This window comes from Neodiprion lecontei, chromosome 4, assembly GCF_021901455.1.
Source record: "Neodiprion lecontei isolate iyNeoLeco1 chromosome 4, iyNeoLeco1.1, whole genome shotgun sequence".
NCBI lineage: Eukaryota > Metazoa > Arthropoda > Insecta > Hymenoptera > Diprionidae > Neodiprion > Neodiprion lecontei.
The window spans coordinates 39,370,081-39,396,707 of NC_060263.1; the positions used below are offsets into that span (position 1 = coordinate 39,370,081).

The 26,627-nt window shown below is 40.4% G+C and overlaps 1 protein-coding gene across 1 annotated transcript in view; it reads right to left on the bottom strand.

The window, feature by feature from the left end:
* LOC107221513 (cardioacceleratory peptide receptor) overlaps positions 1–26,627 on the bottom strand; it is a 43,512-nt gene that overhangs the window by 9,848 nt on the left and 7,037 nt on the right. The window contains exon 2 of the mRNA XM_046737339.1: positions 1,900–2,035. Coding sequence (XP_046593295.1) covers positions 1,900–2,035 — 136 coding nt within the window. The remainder of the gene's footprint in view (positions 1–1,899; positions 2,036–26,627) is intronic.

A 26,627-nucleotide genomic window follows, 5' to 3' on the forward strand; every position in this document is an offset into this window, starting at 1 on the left:
ATAAAACAAAAACAATAGAAACAGCGATAAAATGGTCTCAAGATGGATTTAGCTCGGAGGCTTTCCTCCGCAGCTGCAGCATAAGTCGTACATAAAGTAGTAGAGGTCAAAAGGTCGGGCATAAAGCGCGGATACCGGGCGCGGCTTGCGTGGGTAGTATTAAATCAAAATACTCGTCACAGTCCTCGCAGAGCTTTTGGCTCGCTCCGGTACCTCAGAAATTACGCGAGAGAAGCTCCGCCCGATGTTATTTCCGTTTAAAAAATCGCGTCGAACAGATACGTACATCGGACCCTTCGGACTTTGGTAGGAAGTCTTTTTTGCTTAGTCATTTCGGACGGACTGCATCATTGAAAAAGTCAAAACGCTAACCGAAAGCTCAGCATCTTTCGCGGATAAACGGTCGTTGACGACTGAAACGCGCGGGATATTCCGGTGATAAGATTAAAACGAAAGGACGAGAAGAAGAAGCGGGTAACTTGAGAGACTGAAAACTTTTAATTGTTCAGCTGGCGAGGCTAATTTCGGCCGGCACCGGGCTGGATTAGGCGAATCTAAAATGTCAACTCCGAATGGAGCTAAGCAACGGAGTCCAAATTACGACCCCTAATTCGTTATGCGGCTGTGCAGTACTTTGATCCCCATCAATTCCGCCCTACGACGACTGGACCACCAGCACAATGCCGGCAATCGCAAGCTCCGCTTATCGTCCTCGACGTAAGGCCGAGCCAAGTTAAGTCCAACTTACGACCGGGACTATGTGCGACTTTGATTCCACGTATGGTGTCGGTATAAGTGTATTATTACGGGGCTGTTCACGGGGCCCGAGACTTTTTCAGACCACACGGAAGTTCTAGCAACGTGTATTTTACCTCCTAAGAGGACAGGGTAAAAGCCAAAGCTCGGATATATGGAATTCACGGTTCGGTTGGCGTCGCTGAGACCGTTAATTTTCAGCTTCAGCAGAGTTTTACCATTCAGAAATAATCGGAAAATCGGTGAGAAAAAGAAAAATCTTCGAGAAAATGATGGGGTAGAAAGCCGAGGGTGTGGATTATTTCAGACGGTGAAGGCAATTTGAAACGATCGCGTTTCACGGCATGGGCTTCAGATTGGCAAAAAGGAAATTTTCTATCGTTCCTTTCACGTGACAAAGGGATCATGCGGGGTGGCAAAAAAATTTGATCTGAAATTTGCAGCATCGAATATCAGCCACTTGAACAACAAAGTGTACATCTATTCGTCTGGTTTCAAGACGGGTTGATGCTCCACTTCGCGAGGGGTATGAAATTTCCACGACTCGACTGACAAGTCAAACCGATGCAAAGTTCTTGGGGCAATATATTTGCGATTATCGCATCTCGCGCGCAAGGCAAAGCCTTGGGGCTCGAATAGCGATTTGTTCGAAGTACGTTTCGAGTTTCTAGAGATGGATGGATAATTAGGAAAGTTTACAGAAACACCTGCAGCCGCCAATTCACTCAGCCGTCAAGACGTCACTGAAACAGACTGCCAACTTCCAAGACCAAAATTTGTTTGCGAAATTGAATGACTGATCGCGATTTAGGGCGTTTCTCAAATTAATGCTCGTGTCGGTAACTTTATCTTGGGTTCAGTTGTCGGTTCACTGTCGTTCGTTTCAGCGGCTTGGTGTCACGGATAACACTGGTCAATAATTTTTTGTACCAAGAAAGGTATAAAAAAACCATATTACAATAAAACTGTTCGCATTTAAGACATTCTCATACCAATTCTATTGCATTAAACCTTGTCCTTCACATAGTCAGTTAGAAGTTTTCACGTTACACACCAAAAGTGAATTTTTGTTGACCGGTGTAATTGAAGGAACGATACCTTTGTCCATCATATTTCGCCGTGAGTTTCACAACGGATACGCACCTGCAAAAGCGAGCTGTTTGATGAAGAAGTCCATCTTTGACTTTCGCCTTTTTCCCCGTAGAAGCCAACCCAGAACTCCAAGATTCCCGGCAACTATGACGGTAAAGAGAAGCCAAAGAACGGTGAACTGCTCCTTCTGAAAAACAAAATCCTCGATATTTAATTACGTAAGTCTGTAAAAATGGTTAATTGAATTTCAGCGGAAGCCCAAGAATTTCGAACTTGTAAGCAGGTACCAATATCATGCTGAACCTTTTTCCATCTTCTTCTTGCAAGAACCAAGCGGTTGATTGCAACGCACTTATCTTCGTGTAATCGGCAACCTCAAAGCTTATCCTATAATGTCATCGGTCGCCAGGCTACAGCTAAAGCTATCGCTCTTAAAAAGTTATCAGGTGTACAGATCAGTCAATAAGGTCTGAAGACTAAAAAATTAAGAAACAAACTACTCGCCTAGACTTATTTATAATTCTCTAGACTTTGAAGCGTGAAGAGATCTAGTCGAAACTTGACCTTTCGTAAGGGAAATTTATTTAATGCAAATAGAACCACGTAGTTTATAAACGTTTCCTAATCTCTCCAAAAGTCGTCGGTATCGGAAACCCTTCCATGCAAACTAGTACTTTTTTCGTTGCTCTATATTGAGGGGACATTGTTTCGTCTTAGATGAACTTGATGAAACTCAGTTTTTCACTTGTTTGGTCGTCGTTTTGCAATCCTTGAGCTTTGACGTTGTTTTTGCTGAACTGTACCTCTGACACACATCCTACTCAAGCAATCATCTGTGAAAGTGTAAACGCTCGCGGGGTTGCAGCGATCTTCCATTTGCAGATGTCGCGATATTGCTAGAGGGTGTCTTTAAGAAAATGAAGAAATCAAGCGACCCAGCTTAAAGAAAAAAAAAGAACTTGGGAGGAAATGAAATAATGCCTGGCCCCTGAGGTACGCGCGTTATTACACACTTGCACACATACCCTACATTTTAAACCTGATCTGTAAATGCAGTTCAGTAAAATTAGCAACGTCCGTGCGACTTAGAGCCAACAGAAAGGGGGATAATTGACGGGTAGTAATTGCTCGGTGTGCTAACATACGCCTCGGATAAACTTGCCCCGTCTCGTACAGGACGATAAATTTGCACACATGTAGACAGAGGTATTCCGACGTGACGTAGCCGTAAGGAATCACCCTCGGTCAATTATAATTACACCCTTCTCACACCGTCTCATAAATCATGAACCGCTGACGTGATATTTATTGTCCACCTTGTGCCTCGTCGGGTCTTCGGTTGAAGAAACAGTTGGATCGAGACAATGAAAGCTGACGAAATGTCGCTCATTCATTATTATTGTTCTTTCGATTTGGCATACCGTGTGACGGTATAAATTCGCTACATTTATTTCTTCTTTCGCTTTGGTGGAATTTCACAAACGGTGGTAATTTTTCATAATATTTCGAATGCCGAAGAGACTTGTAGACCTTTGGCGATCAGTCGAAGGCATTGCTGCGTGGAAATTCTCATTTAGGTGGCTCGAGTCTCATATCTGGCGGCTGTGCGGCGCCTTTGAAATTTGTTACCGCCGAGAGAATAGTCGAGGATATACCGAGATAGGCGCATACGAGTTGAGTTACGCTATCTTCGTTTTCCTATTTTATGCAAGCCGTTAGCGGCTTCGCCGCCGTTTGTATCAATGGGGAGATAAATCTTTGGCCTAATGGCAGGGATCGACACCCTCCAAGGACCTCGTTAACGCCGCTCGCTAATTAGACCGGGCGATTTATACGGAATTATATAAGGATATGGTATGAGCCTGATTGTTCGATATGTTGCAAGTACGGGGGATCCTTTTACTTCGAAACAGGCAGCTGCGAAGAATCCGTACAGCTGTGAGAATTTCTTCAAGAATTGGCTAATACGATCGTGACCGTTTGGTATTCACGTCGGGAAGCTTCGAAATTATCGAACCAGAATTGGCGATCGTTTCACAAGGGTTAGGAGAAGAGTTTTTCGTATACGTTTGATTAATTACACCAAATACGATTGTTGGTTATAGGAGAATCTTATAGTGACGAATGAAGCTTTGATAACCGAATGGCGTATCACCGAGTGTCACGGACCTTTGCAGAACGGCTTTAATTAACGTAATTACTTTCCGCAGGCTCGACGAAGTTATCAGCAAATCTTTATCATTTCCTGCGACGTGGTTCAGGGAAGTCGAAGTTATAATTTCCGTTCAAGGAAGAGAAATGAATGAATAAAACTAGAAAATCATGAATATGAACGAGCCCTGTGATTTCTTGAGAACGACTTGAAATTTGAAGGGAATAATATTTCCATTAAGGAGTTGGAAAAAATGAGGAAAAATCTCGGCAGCACTGTCAGAATATGAAAGAAAATCTGAGCAGGTCGGTAGTATGAGAAGCGATGGTGTTCTTTCGTCGCTATTCAGCGTCCGGGTCATTTATCTACCCTGATGTGGTTAACTCCGAAGTCTTATCACGTAACGGAGTTTCACATACATACAAGATACGTGAAGCTAGGTACCTGCAAGTAAACCGGGAGCACGTATTATGGGAGTGGGATTTTTAGCCGGATATCCTTCATCGACAGGATCTGCTGGTGGCCGCGTTATATCGCCGGAACCACGAGGAGCAAGGACGAGACAGGATCACCAACGCGGTGCAGGTTACAGAGTGATGCGTAACCGCGATCAATCACCTCCTCCGGAAATTGGGTCGATCCTCCAAAGAGATAAGGAAAAATACCAGAGGAAGTTCAATCGGGAAACGGATACGTCACTTCGGCCACTCGGAGCTGAATGTAACCGTCTGTTGCTGTTCCTGCGAATCAATCGACTTGTCCATTCGAAAGGCGGCCATCAAACCAACCGATTACAATTCACTGGCAATAATTAAACCCACTCTTACCGCATGACTCGTTAGTAAGAGCGTCAAACTTGGCGGAGCACAGTGGGATGAGGTTCCATTGTCTTTGGTGTTGGTCATAACTTTCGAAGCGTAAAAATTGAAGCAAGGTAAATGTACCGGTTATTGACACGATAGATCCAATTATCGATCCTGTTATTTTCCAAAATTGTAAATCAACGGTAAAAATCGTGAATTTGTCGATCTTTAAAACTAATTGTTAGATAGTTAGAGGATAACAATTAATTTTTTGGTAATCTTGGAACTAAGGATCGAACAGATACAACCAAAAACGATCAATAATTGGTACAGGGTCAATAACTGGTACACTTACTTTATGGTCGCAATGCGGGGTTCCGGATATTCGGATGTTTGTCGCACGCTGGTCTCCGCTCCCTGGTGAAAATTTTTCAAAGTGAAAAATGGGGGTCGTGAGGGAGGCGGGATGTTTGAAGACACAGTGCCGTTGACATTATACCTCGGTGGACACGACGGGGTGATTTTCTCTAAATTGGAGGAATGGATGAATGAGGATCGCCCCGAATTGGCGTTTAACATCTCCAGATAATTAACTGGCGAGTAGTGAGAGTGCGGATGGGTGCAGGTAGCGAATAATCGTTAACATCGTTCAGGGGATCAAAGAGGCCGCAAAGTACTTCGGTGTACAGACACTGAGAAGAGCTTTTTGCCAACTGTTGACTTTTGTCTCGCAAGTAGGAATTACACACTCGAATGAAGGGGACTGAGAGCAAATGCCTCTAATTATTTGATTCAAGAGGCACAACGACTAGACCTAAGATTACAGAATCGTAAACACGTGCGACGGAGTCTCTTTGCCCATTCGAATAACATTCGTGAAGGGAGTGGTTGCCAGACTAGATGTACACACGAGTCGGATACTCTGATTTAGTATCGCCAGGCCAAACCGACTACTGAGATTTGAGACTGCCCACGCGTCCCAAGGGTGGCGGGTCCCAATCAAAGTTGAACATCAAGAATTTCGTCCCGATGAGTACGTCTGAAGGATAAAGATAAAAATTACAGTGTCGTTTAGCTCGAAGAAGATCTTATCACGTGGTGGTTACTTCTGTGCCAATTTCGGAGCCGAAGGAAAAGCGATGATCAAAGACAGCTGAAGCGCCTAATTGGTCAAGCGGTATCTCCGACGATCATGAATCAGCATCTGACTCGAATCATTAGAGTCAATTCTGGCTCACTAGTGACTAAAGCGTTCACCTCTGGATTTCCGCCCGAGGGAGAATGAGCCTGTCTACGCGGTTAGTTTATATCGGGGATCAGTGACAGGTGATAATCCGGTTGGCCGGTGACAGAGCTAGGCGGACCTTGTCAGAGGCGACGGTGTCGAGCCACTTCGCATCACCGCCATTTGCCGTAACCAGTTCGAAACTGCAAATCAAGTATGAGATAGGCGTCCGCAGGAGGCGAGGCCAGTTTCCCAGCCGATCTTTCTAGGCGACTGCCACGACATTCGCTGCTGACAACATAGTAATGGCAATATTATAAAAATGGCCCCAGAGCTGCCGGCTGGATTTCTGCCTCCAGCCATCCGTGTGCACGACCAGTCATGGATAAACGACACCATGCAATTACCCTCGTTCACCACGACGTGTGCGCATTGGCACGGAAAAGGATTTCGTCCACTTTTATTCCCCGACTTTTCATCTTTTATCGATATTCACCTTCAGCCAGATGCTTGCATCTTCGAAACAGCTCAGGACTGTTACTGGAAATATCGAGACTCAGGCTTCATTTATATCCCGATTTTTTTTTAACAGCGAAACGATCCATGCGCCTGAATTAGGCAACCAGAGTTACAGCTCGTGTCCTAGTTGATATCCCGCCGAACATGAGCTGTAACTCAGGTTGCCTGAATCAGGCGCATGGATCGTTTCCTACCGTTTAAGCAGCCAGAGTTACAACTCACGTTCTGGTTGAGCATCGTATCCCATTGAACATGAACTGTAACTCCGGTTGCCGAATCAGGAGTACAGATCGTTTCCTACTAGTTAGACAACCGGAGTTACAGCTCATGTTCTGGTTGAGCATCGTATCCCGTTGAACGTGAACTGTAACTCCGGTTGCCTGAATCAGGAGTACGGATCGTTTCGCTGTTAGCAAAACTTACGGTATAATTACCGACACTTATAAGGTGAACGTCGCGACGAAGCCTTTCATGAGCGATTACCAGGTACCAGTTGATTTGGCGAATTTTCGAAATATGTACTGAATGTAATAAAGCACAGATGGTGGCGCTCGGCGTTGCGACTACAAAGGGTGGATTTTCGGTCAAACCACTTCACCTCTATACCTGTAATAAGGGACGCTATATGTATATAGTCTAAAGGTAGGCACTGCCTTGAATTGAATTAATCAACCTTCGGCGAATGTTACAATAAATAGCACACTAAAAGCGCCGTGCGAAACGTTACCCCTAGTTAGCTCAGCTGACGCGCGTAAATTTGAATCGAAGTGAAATTCATTCGAAAAACAACCGCGTGTGTCAGACTCGCCGTTTCCAGAATTATTTACACTGTGTTTGTACTGCAAAATGAAAAGAAAAAGGGCTAAAGAAAGATAAGAGTAAACAGCGTGCTCTTAATTCTCAAACTTGAATCTCCCCCCACGTCCACATGATATTATACATACATACTTATAAATATGTATATCAGCTCGGTGTTTTCGCACTTGAGAAGAAATGGTTTTCCAGATAGTTGTCCTCTTGGCTGCACGAAATTTTTCACTTTGCTGTACGGTATGATAATTTACGATCAGTGACGCGTCATGGCGCTCGCAGACTTATTGCCACGAGTATTCCGATCGGACCGGAAGTTTGGTAGGTAAGTTCGAGTCGGCGATCTTTAACGCGCGACGGATCGAGGAGAGGAGAATTTGTTCAAAGCTCAGATACATCCTTTCTTTTCCCCCGCGCGCAATTTGCTCACCGAAAGATATCAGCGATCTGAGTGGTTTATCCGCAAGAAGCCCAGAGACTTTACGGATTGGGTAAACGCGATGGGGTCGGTCAATCCGCTGATCTATCTTCATCTCCAGAGAAAGAGAGAGAGAGAGAGAGAGAGTAAAAGAGCAATAAATTCAAGAGAAATCTGAGGTCGCGTCATTGCACTTGCCGAGAGCTAATACCTCGGCAAAAAGAGAGGTAAAAGAAAGAACAAGAAGAAGGAAAAAAAACACACACACAAACTCGGAATAAAACTGATCCGTCATGGATTTTCGGCCCGATTCTGCAGGCGACAAAAGATAGAGGCTACCGTTTTCCGATGCAGCTTCAATTCCGAGGAAAAACTCGAGGGTCAGAGGTCAAGGATCGAGCTTAAGCCGCTGCGGTCAGAGACCATCTCTATAAATCTGGCTCCAACCCGATTATGCCGAGTACTTTGATAAAACTGGAAAAGAGGCAAGGAGTTCGGTTTGTTACGTACGTTGAATTTGATCAGTTTATGGTGTGTTTTTGGTTTTTTTTTTATTGGTCCTTTTTTCTTCTTTGCCATGGAATGTAACTTCTCGGTAGATCCTTGATTGGCGTTGAATGTATAACGACGATTTATGAGAATTGGCTTAGCTCTTGACTGAAGGATTAATCGGAGAGATGGTTACGAATTTATAATTGAATTAAAAAGTTGTCTGGCTAACGTAATTGGTTTTCATCACTAAGAATCAATTTGTAGGGTTAACGAGCTACGAGATTGTTTCTGTAGATATTCACGGACCGAAGCGAACTTTGTTCGTATACTTAATTAAAATTATTGCTCGAAACACGATATAATGTGGACATAACTATATTCGGGAAGTGAAAATTATCGTAATATATTTTATCGGTAAGATCGAAATTAGACGCTAAAGTAATGCGGTTACTATTGAATAAAAAGTGTTATTCGAAAAGGTGTAGGGTAAATAATGCGGACGAAACAAAAGAGAGAGAGAGAGAGAGAGAGAGAGAGAAAGAAAGATGAGATAAAACAATAAGAAAAGACTGGATAAAACGATCCGGCTAATAAATCCCTGTCTTTCTAATCAAATTTCTTTTAAACTCACAACAACGTCTCAAGTGTTGTGATCTATGCGCAACTTTATACACCCCATAAAGAGTGGCGTTTGAATTTATTGTAACGAACAAAAAATACACGGTATCTGAATTGCGCGTGAAATGAGAATTTATAAGTAGGTAGATGCTCGAATTGAAAGTCGAGTAAAGCGTCGAATAATTTGTTTACATCTAATCTTTTTTATTGATCGTTGTCTACCCTCGGGAAATGGCTTCTTTTATGACAGTTTCTTTTTTTTTTTATTTTCTTCTTTGGACACGTGTGGTATCTGGAAAGTTTGAAGAGGTCGGTATTTCACTGTGAGATAATTTTCATGGCCATTGAGAGACGGTTTTAAGTATAACGATTACCGAGTTTGTAAATTCGTTGAAAGTCTTTCGGGACCACGCGGACCCTGTTTATAATTCCATTGGGAATAAACTGGGCCCATCAGGGAGGCTATTCCCATTAGACGAGAATCTCTGCGGTGGCTGGTCGGCATTAACCCAGTTCAGCCAAAGCGATGCGGGTAAACAGGAGAAAAGAAGGAGAGAACGGTGCAAAATCACGCTATAACCGGTTAACCTATCCCTATAACACTCTAGGGGTTTTTGAAACGTAACAGTCGGGTTAGTAACGCGATGAAAGAATCATTCAAGAAGTGTCTGTGTGAAGCTAATTTAGTCACAATTTACATATAATCAGAGAAAAGTCTCGAGGATATGAAAAAAAAAAAAATGTTTAAATACCAAGTTTCATTTACAAATATTTGACTATATTAATAGTGTCATAGAAATCATGATTCATTATGTGCACATTATTTTACTATTTTTTCACCAAAAAAAAATCATGTCTTTTGTCCCGTTCTGATGAATAATATCTCATGTTTTATTCATGATTAAACTCTCCACAAATCCTGTATGTTAGATTTCGGTTAATAATAATTTATGTATTTCTTACCGACTGATGCATTTATCACCTGTAAACTGTGACAATTTCGCAGATACTTTTTTTTTTTTTTGTATATTTTTTAACAACAACCAATGTGTCTCAGATGATTGAATGTAGGGAGTTGATTTGTGGATTAAGTCAGCTATTTTTCCCCGAAACGAAGCGATTTTTCGAATTTATTCATGATCAAGTGTTTACAGTTGAAACTTGGTGACTTAACATTTTTTTATACATCGCAGACAAAGTTTTAATTTATTTCTCTTCTTCCGCATTGGATTTGGGTATTAAGAACGCATAATTACGCGAGGATATGACTTGTGCTTTGGGATTCGGCTTATCGCGATCGCTATTAATCCGACCCCTGTCCAATTTGCGATACAAAAAGAGAAGGGCGGGGAAAAAAAAAACAGATCAAGAATTTATCGGTTTCCTCCGCATCCAATCTCGGCTCAAGAGAGTGAAAAATTTGGGTAATTTAGACGGCTAAGAGTCTCTCGGCTAGGAGAATTCTAGGGAAAAACGATTCCTTAGCCCTAGGAGACTCGCCAGCTTTCTCTGAGCGAGATGCAAAAAACACTATTGAATCTTTTGCTCGGTCTTTTGTTCTCATTCTTCGAGTATAAATGAAAGAATTGCGACAATCGGCTGCTTAACGATTCTGTATTTCGTCTTATGGGATGAAGGCTCCGTACAAAGAACAGGAAGAAACGTCTAATCGTATAGTTTTTTTGATGTTGGTGAAAACAGAATTCAGAATAACGGCAAGTAATGTTTTTCATTTGCAAAATTTATGTTCTTCTATATTCCATACGACAGGTTAGTTAAATTCTGACGATCCAGAAAATTAAAATGCTTAGGTTAAAATTTTGTGGAAAGAAAAATAATAGAGAAGTAATGCTTGCATGAATGAATGTAAAACACAATATTTATTCACCTTGGTAACAATTCTGAGTAGCTAAAATTTTACTGTTGGTAGTGGCGGGGTTGAAGTTCCGAAAGCGCTTAGCTCCGAATTATTTGTTGATAAAACTTGAAGAAAAGTAATCAAACCTTTACGAAACAACAAAGATAAAGTTTTCATTTCATTACTTTAAGTTCTGCCACCAAAAAAACTCAAAATTTGACGGTTTCGGAGCTTTTCAAATTTGGAATTTCAACCCCGCCCTTGTTGGTTGAGTTTTAAATGACTTTTTTTCCTTGTGTCTAAGAGCGAACTAATTCCGCAAAATACAATCTTATGTTAAAGGAGAAGAAATTCGGGACGAGATTCTGGTCTTAACTACAGATATTCGGTTATTTTGTAGCCGCAGTTTCGTGCCGCAATTTTAACACGAAGAATATCCAAATTTATTCCGCCTAATAAATCACAACAAAACTAGTCGCTTCTGGCAAGATATCATCTATACTATGTATACAGCATCCCCTCGGCGAGCTGCCGAAAGATATTGCGATTTCTAAGGCTGTTTAATTCATGGACATGTACAAATAAATATATAGATGTCATATCGACACGTGCTGGGGAGAAAAAATTGATACACACTATTCGCATTGACGTGACGTGATTGACGCCTCCTTCTGATTGATCGACAGTAACGATCTACGCAATTTCACTTCGCGTGGTGATGCGTGGGAAAAGAAAAAACAAACTTTTCGATACTGGGGTTATTCTTATTAGGTAGATTGGACAGTCCAGAATCGATACCTTTTCGGACAGTGAATATTTATTAAATTTATACAGTTTTAATAGTCAGACGAATCTACTAGATTTTTTTCATTATCTTACTATTACGGTTATAATCCAAGATCTGGATTTTAATTTGAATATTTTCTGTTCTGCGTTGTTACGAAAAACATCGCAATTTACAAATATACTATTCACATTCTATCTATTAACGAAAAGCAAGAAAAAATATTGATATTGAATTCAAAAACTTCCTTAAAACGAATTATTAAAATTGATACCCGAGTTCTAGATGTAAATTTTTAATCGAAATTGTAAGCATGTGTTTCACCGAAGTAGAATACCACGATATGTAATACACTTTTGAAGTGAGTTTGAATTCATTAGACCTACGACATTAAATAACGAAGCCTCCCTGCAGAGGACGAGAAAAGGCTCTCCGACTGATTTAGGATGGCAAGCACGTGTGGAGCTGAGCTCGGAGAATTTGAAAAATCTTTCAAGGCCCGGGCGGAGAAGTAATGAATCTTCATTCAATTACGCGCTCTCGTGACGTACTTTTCCCAACTTTTTGCCATACGCGAATAAGTGATCATTCAATATAAGAACAAGAAACCGAAACTTTCCGGCTGTGAAATATATTTAACTAGAGCAAGAGATTCAGGAGAAGATATTTTGTTTGATTTCTCATTTTCACGTGTATCAATTAATTGGCCAGGTAAATTATTCCGACGAATTGATTTGATCAGCCAATTAGTGCGTAACGTTGTTAATCAGAAGTGAATTTCGTTTGATTAGCGAAAACGTAGCAAACTGACGAATAGATATATTATACACTTATTTATGGGCACGTGTCAATTTAAATGGGAAAATTTTTACGTTTCTAGAGTATAATTTCCAACACCATGCAGCGTAATATGAAAATCACGTGTTGTTCGTCAGATCAGTCTTTGGGGATGAGGGAATTGGGTAAAAAGTTCGATCAAGAGCCGACGCGATTCAATTTGAAAAGTACGAAAGATCCGCATTTCTATAAACTCGCGGGAGTGACGGACAAACTCGTTGGATTAATTTCTTACTCCCTTTTCTCTCCGCCGCTGCGTTCCTCCTCCCCTAATTTTCCCAGCCCAAGCTTCTCGCGGAGAGTCGGAGCTTTCTCCACCCTGTGTCGGAGGTCGAAGCTCCGGCATTACGTTTCAATCTCCCGCGTTCTTGCCGACCCTTTTTATTCCCCGCAACCCCCTAAACCACCCTTGGCTAACCCATAACGTTACCAAACGCCCACCGAGGATCGTAGAAGTAGAACTGCCCACCTTCTGAACACCCGAGAGTGCGATTTATGATTTTTCCCTTCGAATTAAAGGCAAAAACCGCGATACAAATATTGCTTTACTTGCAATCAAGGAATGAAAATTTAATGCCGAAATGGATGAACAAAATCTAGCCAGTATTTTAGTTTTTAAACATCAGATTGATCTTAGTCGAAAATTCTTTACAATCGTCCAAAAATATGGATATAAATGAACTTTTGATAAGGAAGGAAATTGGAATTCAACGGAATCTTCATACACAATACACATCTATTTCGCCCCAGTGAAAGGAAAACGGTATAATACCCATAATCCTTATAGCGGAGTCGAGGGTCCGGGTTATTTGGCGATTTTAAATCTGTTCTATACTGGGTGCTTTACGAGATATTGGTAGTATTTTCACCCGTAAACCGGATCGTATATAATATCCGTTGCTGCAAATACATACCTGTATGAAATTCACGCCATACAAGAGGTTAGATGGCCGTGAAAATTGATTCTGGACAATGGATAGAGTTCAGTCGATTCGTCCAGTCCTAGCCTGGAAAGTTGACTTGGGCCCGACTGGGCCCCGATTAGGCATTCCTGACTACCTTTAGTCGGGTTAGTCAGTTCGGGCCCCGATTATTTTTCCACGCCAATGCCTGAATAGCGTAAGACTTGGAGAATAACAAACAAGGCTCGATTACCGTTCAAAATTCTGCTAGTCGAGTGAATAGAAAAATTTAAAAAATAAGACAAACAAATCAGTGAGAAATTGAAAACAGCTGCTTAAGTACGAGGGAATTAAAACGGAATTGCGTGTCGAAACGGCGCCGATTTTGTAAATGTACAATAGAGAGTGGTATAGGGTGTCTGTTATCGGTCTTGTATAAATAATTTATAAGATAGTACGTGACTGTGTTGGCAATGCGAGAAGGTCGCCGTGACGACTTGTATGCGCGGTATAACAGACGGGGGAATTTAGAAATTGAAAAACAGTGATTGGCCGATGATGCTGTGGGTTGAAAGGCGTGTTTTAAACCCGGAGTAGCTCGCTCGAAGACCATTTATACCCGCACATGGTTATGTATACATATACATATATAGACGCGTGTTAACGTTCATATACGCACCGCGAGACGACAGCGTTGACACCGCAGCCTATCCGCTCGCCTTTGGAACGCGCCTTAATCCGGTTATGCTGATTAAGGGAGAGAGGTTCTCTCTTACGGCTGGTCCATCGTTTACCTCGGTGATATATTTCTTCATTTAAACGCGAATCCCCGACGTTCAGAGTCGCGTTAAGTGGGTCCAGTTGCGCCCGTTTCCGGGAGAGGACGCCACCGTAGCGCCTTTTTCCCGCAGTCATTGTACAGAGGCAGATAATTAAGTGGATATCTGCATGCGGGTTGCGGATAAACTTTTTCTCCCAGTCATCAGAGATCCCGGATTTTGATCCGAAACTATTTTCCCCATTCGGCAGATCGAAGTGATCAAACACTAGGTAAAGTTTTTATCGTGGTTTGAAGTTTTTGTACATTTAGTCATTGATTTAATTATGTAGTATACGTATTAAATTTTTCCGCCGTCATTCGTCTCTGTCATCGACTCCGTTTTTGCACACTTACCAGCCGTGTAATTGAATTTTCCGCTTCCTTTTTGTTAGCAAGAGATCGCACGCAGATCCTTCGATAAAAGGTGTTACTTGATTAAAGAAATTCCAAAGCTTTTTGCGCGTGGCTCAATCTCACGGGTAAGTGAACCTCCGGCATATCAGGAGTCACGAGATCCGAGTTTTAGTTATAAGCTGATCCTCTGAACGTTCGCCTCCGCTTTCCCTGCCTGGTCGATGTGAGGAAACTTTTTACATGTTCCGTCCGTCGGGTATTCGAATATACGAGTGAATTCCGGAATGGGAAAATTATTTGGACCAGGGACATTTTTCCTAGAATTCCAGGGTCATTCACTCCGAAAAATTGGCAAGCCGTGCCTAGCTTTGAAGTTTCAGAAACTCTACTTCGCGTTACAGATAAACTTCGTCCGAGAACTTTTATAGATCTTCGCGATACTGTTTTGTAATGATCACTCCTGAAAGTTCGTGTAACACTTCACAAGAAATTTAGTAGGGCAACTTTTGTGGTAAACTTTTCCGGAATTCGATGAACGTCATCAAATATTTCCCGAAATTGATATAGGAATTGTGAAGCTAATCGCACAGGATTTCGTAAACGTCTCGGAGAATCCAAAAGACTTGATATTCTACTTGACGTATTTTAAAAAAAAGTTACGATCGATTCCCTAAAAAGTATTCTCAATAATTCCCAACGAATTGTCAGCCAGCCGATGATGACGACAATGAGAATTCGCCCTTCTGGGAGCCGTTGATACGGATAAGAGGGCAGGAAAGTAACTGGAAGCATCGGGAGAAGTCTGAGTGAGGCACACGCCGAGTGTCGAGAATGTGTTTCTCCAAGTGATAAATCCTCATCACACGAGGCCTCTTCTATCCTTTCCGAAGCATTCGCAGTTAGCCCCGCGACTATTCTCAAGAAGTCCTCTTCGAGAGGAGGACTGGTTAACGGCGATCCTCAACTCCCAAGCTGGTCGAGTGGATTCGATTTGAGAATTCGAGGATAATAAAATAACGCCAGGACACATTACACGTCGGCGATATGATAATGTCGGAGGAAAATAGAGGATGGGAGAAGCTTATGTTTCTCGAACATTTTCTTATTCGAGCGGTAAAATTGACAATTTCGAGTTGAAAACGGCCGTTCCCTCCCCTTCCTCGGTTTTATTACCCCATCAAATACCAGCTCTGACCTTTGACTTGAGCCAGGAATTACATCCTGGGATAGTTTTCTTCAAACTATAATATTCAGCCTGAGCTCTGGGCAAATGAAGTTCCCGCAATTTCGTCAGGGTTAGAAAATATATCTGGAGACCTTGTACTCGACACCGGAAACTGATAAGAAAGTTCTCAAATTCGTGTGACGAAAATATCGAACAATAGATTCTTCTTCGTGAGTTCCGAAGGTAACTGGACAATTTTATACGCACTTAACTCGAATGTTCTCGAAGATGTTACGATTGATTTTCGTCGATTTAAAGTTATTTTCTCAAGCTTCTTAAAAATGGTTGTAACAAAACGATTCTTTCTTTGGATAACAGTAGAACCGTTCTCGGTCGGTAAAATCGACTACAGTAGCCACTTAACCCGCCTTTCTTTTTCATCCTTATATATGGACCAGAGAAGGACACACGCTGTAATATGCATGAATTTGTATTTTGTGCACGTGGTTTTCTAACGAAATGGATATACATCACTGCGGCTGTATCTTGATACCATGTCGTTAGAAGGACGGCGGGCTTTAGGCGCTGATACATTCTGTCAGAGAGGGAGAGAAAGAAAGAGGAGAGGCAGGATTCGTTAAATTATAAGCTACAGGGGCGGATTAACTGAGCAAAAAATGTGAAAATTATTCACCCCTGACGTCCCGATGGATCGGCACTCGCTCCTCCCATTTTTCCCTGTCATTAGTACAACTGCCGTGCTTGTTTACACTCAACGTTCTCCCGTAACGTCGGGGAAAAATAATCCTTGAAACCCGAATGACAGATTTTAATTTCGAAAACTGAGACTACAGGCACGCATGCACGTCACAGCCAATTTAACTTCGAGATATCCGAATTCACTCGTTTATTTAGCTATCACGCTAATGGGGAAACGATCCCTCAGTTCTGAACTGGTCATCGAATTGGTAAACATTAGACGTTAGCCGATGGAGGATCTGGGTTTGGAATGAAGGACCCTTAATCCAGTTAAAACAATTGTACGCGGGAGAATAATCCATTGAGTGGGACTTTAAGCCGGTTTAGAGAAAGTGATAGAGGCTCCTCGGAATTTTAGTCAAACTTTGCTGTTAATCGTCGACGAGAAGTCGTTCCAATTTTACGGATTTCAATTTTCATACCTACTTCTCGCTTCCAAGATAGCTATTTAAAGTTGCAATTAGTTAAATTGAATCTTTGGTACTGAACGGTATGAAATTAGCATCGTTATCATTTTTTACCATTATAGCATGTCATCCGATTCACCTCGAAAATAATTTTTGCTAACAACATGGCATTTTGTCAGAAATTTATATTCTTTAAGAGTATTCGTAAGATTATATTCAAAGATCCCAACGAATGGATCTGGTGATAATCCGTTCTTGAACATATTTGTTGAAATATACGATAATTCAAAATTCACCGCAATTAAATCTTGTTCCGGCACTGCTTACAATTTTATTGAAAATCCAAAGAGGGACTCTGAATCCCTGGGAACTTCGGGAGGTTGGCGAATTTATCAAACAGTAGATCACAATTTCGTCGAGGCCATTCACTTTGCCCTTCGCACTTTCCTCGAGCATTTCTGCCTCTATACTTTCCTACTTTAAGGATATGTCGAGCGTACAGTAGCGGGCCAAAACTTGACAAAGCAAAAAATTGAAATGAGTTTTCATTGAAGCTAATCAAGTTGACTTGAATTAAACAAAAGTCCTTAGGAAAAAAAAGTAAGTTTCAACTGAAAAAGAATAATATAATATCTGCGACGTTTGGAGTTGAAACTCAGTGTTTCAAAGATTGTGTTTGATCTTTTATTTTTTTGCATCATCAAGTTTTTTTAGTTCGATGCAACTTGTAGCCTTAGGAACCTTTTTTTGATCTTTCCTCTTATCAACTCGTCTTTACTTCAACACTTTTTTGACTAGACTGTACGTTCCATAACCATCCTTAACATGGTGTATGGCCAGTGAGATATACGAGGAAAAAAGTGAGACCGAGCTGGGTGGGCGGGAGGCACACGAGGGTTTTCGGAGTCCACCCGAGGATGGTTTACCGGCCTCCAAGGATTCGGCCCGGGGGCCGATATCAACTCAAGAAACGACCCCGGCAGCAATCTTAAAACTTGAGGTCTTATCTTCCTAGTAGAGAAAGTCTCGAGACTTGAGCAATGCGTAAGGTAGCTGGCTAGCTGCAGCCTCGTACCAGTTATCCGAGTCCTTCGTCACCCTGCAGGACTTTCTTTCGTCAAATGAAATCTGACAAAGACAGCCTACAGAGTTGAATCCGCGAGTAAATTCGCGAGGCTTTCGTCGCTGGATTTTATTATCCGAATTCACTCGCCAATCAACCCAGCATGTTCGAACTCTAAAGCTCATCCTTTCTCAAAGCCGTGGGCATTTTTTTTCTGCGATCGAACAATCCAGTCATTCAATCATCGTTCATACGAATGATCAGCCAAAGGATCCACGGCATAATCACCGGGTGAATCACAAATACTATATTTTGATAGTGCAAACTCATAAGATTTTTGATGATAAGTATGTGATCGGAATTTTTTACTTGTTACAGCGAAGTTTTTCTGCAAAACTTGCCGTTCGACGTCAAACAACCGAAGCTATATTCAGAACGTCCCACAGTACAAAATGTGGGTTTCTGAATAAGTAGCAGTGCAAAATATAACTTTTTGGATATGTGGACGTACAAACGTAACTTTTTGAACATCCCACAGTACAAAATAAGACAGTCTGAATATGTGGCAGTGCAAAATATAGCTTTTTCAACACATGGAAGTACAAAAAGTAGCTTTTCGAATAAATCACAGTGTAAAGTGTGGCTTTCTGAGTGCGTCGCGATGCAAATTGTAGCTTTTTAAACATGCCATAGTAGAAAATGTAGCTTTTCAAACATCTCGCAATACGAAATGTAGCTTTATGAATATGAAGCAGTGCAAGATGTAGCTTTTTCAATGTATCCTTGTAGAAAATGTAGCTTATTGAACGTCTTGCAGTACGAAATGTGGCTTTTCGGATATGTAGCAGTGCAAAATGTAGCTTTTCAAACATGTCACAGTACGTACTGTGGCCATCTGAATATGCAGCAGTGCAAAATGTAGCTTTTTGAATATGTAGCAGTGCAAAATATATCTTTTTAAACATATAGAAGTACAAAATGTATCTTTTCAAATACTTCTAAATTCACAGTACACAGTGTAGCTCTCTGAATATGTAGCTGTAGAGGTAGCTTCGATAATCTATTAACTCGCATTCAGCAACGAGTTCTATAAAAAATTCCCGATAAGTACGTAAGTTACCGAAATGTTACATGCGCCTATAAATCATACGGTTCTAGACGGCACAACTGGCATAATCTCTTGAGAAATGGAGGGGTCAGTAATCGAACGTTAACCTCAAATGCTGGTCTCCTGCAGCAATTCCTCGACCCGGATAAATCGTGGCTCTTGCACTTCGTAGGTACTTCGAGGAAGCAGCATAAAGCCTCCAGGGGGCTTCTGCAGCTTGGACTCGAGACGTGCGATCAGCCGCCGCCACCTAGCCTTATTAAACCGACATCTATGTCACACTAGACAGCAAAATGGCCGCGGCCACTGCTCGGGGCCTAACACCTTCCTATGGAGGGTAGAGGTAAGAAGAAGTATCGTACATGGGTTTTGAACTGAAAAAGTGTCCACTAAAAAGTGACAAATAATGGTTCAAAAAGTCACCAGAATGTCGCTCATAAGCAATAAGGGTAACAATCTGATCGGCGCTTTGTTGAACTTTTGCTGCAGCAGCGCCATCTTAATTGCAGTCTATTTTGTGGACATCTACTGTACACGGAGATAATCCTCCTACCTTTACTCTCCATACACTTTCCCCTAGCATCCCCTGATTTATTGTGAGATCACATTCGATTTTCGGATTTTAAATGCATAGAAAATTCTTAAATACTAATTTTGCCAAACACCGAACGGTGCCAGACATTTTTTTATTTATTTGTTCACTCGATAAAACCACTTTTTATTCGTTCTCGATCAAGTCTGCCACAGTTTAATTACATCCTGCGTGATAATACATTTTTCATTGCAAATATGCGAAAATTTGGCAAACATTTGTTCAGTCGAGTAAACCGCTTTTTATTCGGTGTCGATCGTGTTTGCTAGTTTGCTAGTTTAATATATCCTGCGCAGGAATACATTTTTCATTACATAGAATGTCCGTTATAAGTAAAGTAATTTGCTAACATCGCAAACTGTTTTCTCGGAAAAAACATTTTATCAACCATGATTGAAAATCTAATATTATACCGAAAGATACAGGTTGTATTGTTTTATTGATTATATAATCACGAAGCACATGCTCTCGTGATGGTCCGACGTTTAAAAAAAAAATAGAAAATGTAGACCAGCAACGTCTACTAATTGAAATCGCACTTTTCACACGGCAGTCTTTCATAAATTATATCTTAAGCTGCGTATACATACATGCATACCTACATATTATATGTATACTGAAAGTATAGTTTCGAAACATTATATCAGTGATACAGAAGACGTGCGCATATAAACAAAAAGAGAAATTAGGTGTCAGAATTTTACTCATTTATTTATGAACGCTATTTTCCCAATTTCTGATCTGGCTCGATCGCTTCAAATTGTCTATTGAATTCGACAAGACGAAGAGAATGAGAAAAATAGAAAAGGGAAGTGAAAGAAACACTCGCGAGTGCCTTTGAGAGTCAAAACAATCATATAAAAAATCACGAGCCAAATTAGAAAGGCATCAAGGATTAGACCCAGGTCGAGTTGTTATGGAATGCCCTATGTATATAATACGTATGTATCATGCTATAAAAATTTTTCATTGAAAGTAAACTGATTATCTTACACAATTTTCAAGATTAATTAAAAGTCGGAAAAGAGAACGAATGCGTGACAAGATTACGTATACAGGGGCCGAATTCCTAACGATAAGAAATCGTGGGATATACTGCGCATGTGCAAATTTTGTATCTGTACTGTCGAACAATCGAAGGTATAAAATTCGCGCATGCGCAATACATCCTATTATTTCTCGCCGTTATGAATTCACCTTGTGTAATCTTCAGGTTTAACCCTGTAATTTGCGATTTTTCGAACAAGTCATGCATTCACAATCATATCGCAATTAAGAACCGATTGTTGATTGAAAGCGTATTGATTATGTTGTACCAGCTTATTTCGTGAAAATGTTACACGGACAATTTACAATTAACACACGGTAAATCCCCCTTCATTTATACAATCCAGAATACATTTGAATGAAATTCGCCTAAATTTTGGCCACTTAAGAGTAGATTTCACAGATCAACCATTGGTCGTGAAGTGGACGAAACAAATTTCGATCGGTGAAATGTACTCTCAGTTGCCGAAATGCAAGCAGATTTAGATAAAATGTATGCTGAAATGCATAATTGCAGGCAGACTCTTGTAAAATGTATCCTGAATTGCATAAATGCAGGGGGATTTATGCAAAATGTATCTTGAATTGCATAAATGCAGGAGGATTTATGTAAAATGTATTTTGAATTTCGTAAATGCAGGAGGATTTATGCAAAATGTATCCTGAATTGCATAAATGCAGGCGTATTTGCCCGGACGATGTTAAATTGGCCGTGTAACATAACCACGAAATAAAACAGTACATATTCGACGACGGCGATGACGGAAGGAATTTCTCGTTGCTTCTAGGCAGTTTATCCACGTGCATAGTTACCCCCCCCTCCCCTCCTGCCCTCTGCGTGGACAAATCGCTAAATTCCCGAGAGCCTTGAGAGGATTAGAATTATTTCCAAGGCTGAGTCGGCTCAGGCAGGGTTGTGGAACTACATTCCAGGGCAGATCGGATCTCGAGTCTGCTGAATAACGTACCTGAGGGCATTGTAAGATCTTCAATGGAGCTTTAACGACGTCCGGGGCAATTATTTTGTAGCTACGCGACGTGATGTTATACTGCCAAAATAAGGACCAGCAAAATAAATTACTTCATACTAAAAACGACGTGTGTAGTACTTCAAATAAGTACATGAATAAATACCATATATTGAAAGGATTGTGGAAACCCATATAAGTCGAAACGACGTATTTCCGAAAACAGTTTCTCAATCACAGGAATTTTATTAATTAGATTTACGAAGTAGGTATGTTTTAAAAGTCTAATTTGTCACGTTTCTGGTTCGTGAAAATCTTAAAATGATTGTCAAATGCCGCTGTGAATAATCAATTACAATATCATATGTATTCTACCAAAACAGTTATGTATCTTCTGGGAATTTGAATACTAGCTTGTTCTAAGACCTTCGGTACTTTGCTTCAAGCGAAATCAGTTCGAATTTCACAATACGAAATCTCTCTTTGAAATATCGTACTCAGAACCAGATTGCCTGAATTATACGCTGGCGAAATAACCAATTTAGAATGTCAGAATGACGTGTCATAGAATGTCAGAATGAACATAAACGTCTCCGCGGTTTTCCCTGAACCAATTAAGTTTGCATTGAGTTTGAAATGAAGCTTTCAAAATCCCTCGATAAGAAATAAATTCTTCAGTATGACGGATTCCGACAATTTATAAAAAGAAAATTGATTCAACGGCACGAAAAAAAAGTCTCGATCTATTTTTCCTCGATATTTTCACATATTTTTTCCCAGCTCACATCGCGGCGCGGACGATGAAGCGGAATAACGAAACGGTCCCGAAGAATTCCGCATCGATTACGTATGGGCGCGTGGTCTAAGAAATTCTCAAGCTTTTTTCTACATTTACTCGTTATGTAGGTACGTTATATGTACGTAGGTACGTATCCTGTGCGTCTCGAGTGACGCTTTGTCACTTCTTCTGCTCCGTCGCTCCCCTATCAACTCGGATCCTGTGCCATCGGCTGTCGCCTTTCCCTTTCCTTATTGTTATATTCACGTTTTTTCCCACTCTCTGTTTTTCTTCGTTTTACCTTTAGGGGACTCTTTCAGTTTGCATTCGTATAACTACTACTACAATATTACATCTATGCCAAGAATTTTCCGTGAAACTTGCCGCTCAACGCCGGCAGATAGGCAATCAAAACTACATTTCGTATTTCTACATATTCAAATTGCAGTTTCAGTTGCATATCTACCGGCGTTGAGTGGCAAGTTTCACAGAAAACTCCCGATATACGTAAATTGTACGTAAACATTTTATATTTTCAATTGGCATTGGATATAGTTTTTCTTCATTAGACTATTTATGGAATCGTTACAGGCATTCTCGTATGCTACGCGATGATTAACCTAAAAATGCAACAAAGATGAAATACTCAAATATAAAAAAGAACTACGAATTTTGTCGATTATTCACTCCAAATCACTTTTTAGAATCGTTAAAGCCGTGTAGATGCGTTCGATGTCACTCTTCGATACCTTGTTTGGCATAGAATCCGATTTTTCACAAATTAATTCAACGGTTGAGTCAATATTCTTGTATGTTAATTGAAATCAATATGTCAGTGTGACCGCAAGAAACTAAATATTGAACGACACCAACGTGATAAATGAAAGGTACCTTAGCGCAATTGCAAGAAAGTAGTTTTCCGAAGAGAATAATAATCTTCGAAAAGCGAAACGGAAAGAATATACTAGAATTTTTACTATTTGAAAAAGACTTGGAACGTGAAATATCACACAAAAAAAAAAACGAAAAAAAATTCCAAATACCTCCGCCAAAACAAAAAATAATATACTTTTTTCTTTGTACAATAATACGGTACAATGTGATCATAAAATATAACGCGTCATACGTAATATGTAATAATTGAGTAAAGGAGACAAGTTGGACCGGATTTCAATCGTGCAATTCCTCGGAGTAAAAACACATCGAATACTTTCGGCGAAATAACTTTTCTTTTTTGAACCTTCTGGGACGACAAGACTCGACACTTGAAGCGGAGACGAGAGAAGACAGATCCAACGCTTTTTTGTTGAACCCACACATACACACCAAAGTATCTGTATACGCAGATATTTGCGTGTAAATTTACTGCACCCACACAAATATCACCAGCCATTCAATATACCCTCGGTCTTCTTTCATGTTTTTGCATCTCGGGCGCCCTATGAAATTCTCTCGCGCCTTCTCAACAAATTGCCTGCACAAGCTTAGCGAAACGAGTGACGCGAGATGTCGTCAATAAATTCGTCTCGTATATTCGATGGTATATATATTGCCATGTATTTTACATACGTATTTTTTGTGTCCGTTTTTTTCCATGCCTCCATATTCATACTCCCCTGATGTTTGTTCCACCCACTTGTGAAGGGAAAAAAACTATCCAAAATTCGTTTATAAGTTGAATCGATCGATAAGATCGTTTACTTATTTATACTCTTTTTATCTACTGCTTAAATAACGTCATCATCTTTGCTCAAAAGGGATGCAGTGACATTTTATAACGGGAGTTTTCTGTGAAACTACTCAACGCCAACGAAGCGGCAACCGAATCTATATATTTTGTACTTCTACATAGCTATTCATAATCCAGGTTCAGTTACTGATCTTCCGGCATTGAGTGGTAAGTTTCACGGCAACTTTCCGGTTTGGTAACTGATCGGGTAAAGAAGCGATGCAAGATTAAAATTGAAGGTATGAGAACAGGAAAGAAAAGAGAATACCGTCGTAAGTAAATGAATAGGTTAGCGAATTTGTAAATTTGACAAATTTTTCCCGTAATAAATAAAAAATTTAGTGGTTGTTGAACAGATTTACGGCTCGTTAAACGCGCCCGTTAGCTCCCTGGGAGAAATATCACAAGACGATGATGCAAGCCCATATTATTATTATTATTATTATTATTATTATTATTATTATTGTTATTATTGTATACTCATATGCGCGGGGAGCCGGTGAACGTCTTCCTCATATTTAATGCAGGAGCAGCTTGGCTAAGGGCTGAAGTCGATCCATCGTCTATCTCCTTCGTCGACATTGGAGGAACGAAGAAGAAGAAGAAGAAGAAAAAGAAAAGGCTACCACCATGCTATTAGGCAGAACGCGGTCCATTCAAACGTCCGGATATACGGTAAACAGGAACGAATGAATGAATGAATAAGTGCAGCGAGTGCAAAAAAGCGGGATTCTTCACTCTCGCAGCTTGACTTGAGAGCGATTTCTCGTAAAGCTTCCAGAGCCAAGTCGTAAAAATTGTGTTGAACCCGATTCTGCGGGTGAATTCAATGATATAAATCAATGAAAATAAATTCGCGGTAGTTGTATATTTTTTGGTCTTTTTTCGTCTATATTCTGCATAGTCATTATATGCTCGGGTTTACTCTGTAACCTTTAAATTTGAAATAACAGGATATTTAGTAACATCAATGCACGTGATTTCGGAACCTTTATATTTTTCGAATGATTTTTTTTTTTCATGCAGCATCAGAAGTCAAAATAATGTGGATCAGATTCAGCGTATTTTTTTTTTTCGTTTTTTTTTTCTTAGCGATTGAAAATTTGACATTAGAACAATCACGTGGTAAGCAGAGAAATTTTAAACGCACGGGAACAACATGAATTTGTCGTGTAAAATTTAGTGTCGGTCAGTCATCGATTTTAATTTGGAAATGAATGTAAAATCAAAAACTTTTCATACGTATAGGATATTTTCGGTTCGATGAGTCATAAATTCTAAGATATTTCCAAGACTTTTGTAAATCATTTTCAGAATCGCTGAAAACCCTAGATCAGTGAAAACTCAATATTAGTCAAGTTAATGACAAGTACCTTCCCACACTTTTTTTCTCCCTCTAATTTCAATATACATGAAAAGTGAGCTGACGTTCTTCCGTCTGTCGTTAAATATGATTACCAAGTTGAGTGTAATGAGTGTAACAATATAATTACCAATAATTATAGCGTTGTATAATACACACGTTTACGGCGTAATGAACCAACTCATTTTCTAACAGTATATTATACAGCACCAAGATCCTCGCTTGTAGTTATAGGTATGTGTATTGTAGATGTATTAGGCAACAACGACTACGCCTGGTACACAGCAACCAGCATCGCGTGCGGAGTGTGACGAATTGTTGACTCAAAATTTGCCAACTATAGGGCGAAAGATCTTTGGTAAAGAGATTTCCTACCGCTACCGACTCAATTGACAATGTAATCTCCATAAGCGAGTCGGTAAATGTAGGGTACTGCCATTACCGCCACATCCTCCGTGCCCTTTCGCTTGCTTCGAAAGAATGCGTACCCATGATCGGCTTTCTTTAGCAATCTTCAGTCAACGGACGAACGAACCAGCAGCCGAGTCAAAAAAAAAAGAAGCTTAAAATCCCCGGGAAACGGGTGCTCTGCAAGTTTCGCAGGCGTTTTATAATGGCCTGACAGACCTTTCCTCAAAAATGCGGCTCTCTTGATCGGATTGTGATTTCAGGGCTTCACTTATTGAACTACGCGCTGTGCGGAGAATCCTACCGACCCATTGAACAAAATTTTTTCCAACGAGTAGGGGAAAAAAACTAATATTACCGATTGGTAGAAGGACCAGAACGTCGAATTTTCATAGAAGCGAAAATCTTATACGTAGAATTTAATAATGTGGGGAATCCAAGTGTAGAAAATTGAAAATATAGAAAGTTGAAATACAGAAAGGTCAAAATATAAAAGTTTATCGAGAGGAATTCTGACGATTCTACAGTTTGGCATTCTATGTTCTGACTTTTCGATGCTTTTACTTCTCCATACTTTGATATTCAACATTTTTTAATTCGATAAATCAAGTTTTCGCTTCTTTAAAAATGCGATATTTTAGCCCTTCGATGTTTTGATCTTTCTATATTTTTACCCCCACGCTTTCGAACCTCTGCATCTAAATACAATACAGAAGATGTCAGAATTGTTGAAAAAAAGTAAAGTTTTCACCCCGGATTGAGTGTCGATAATTTATGCAGTTGCCCATATGTGTATGTCA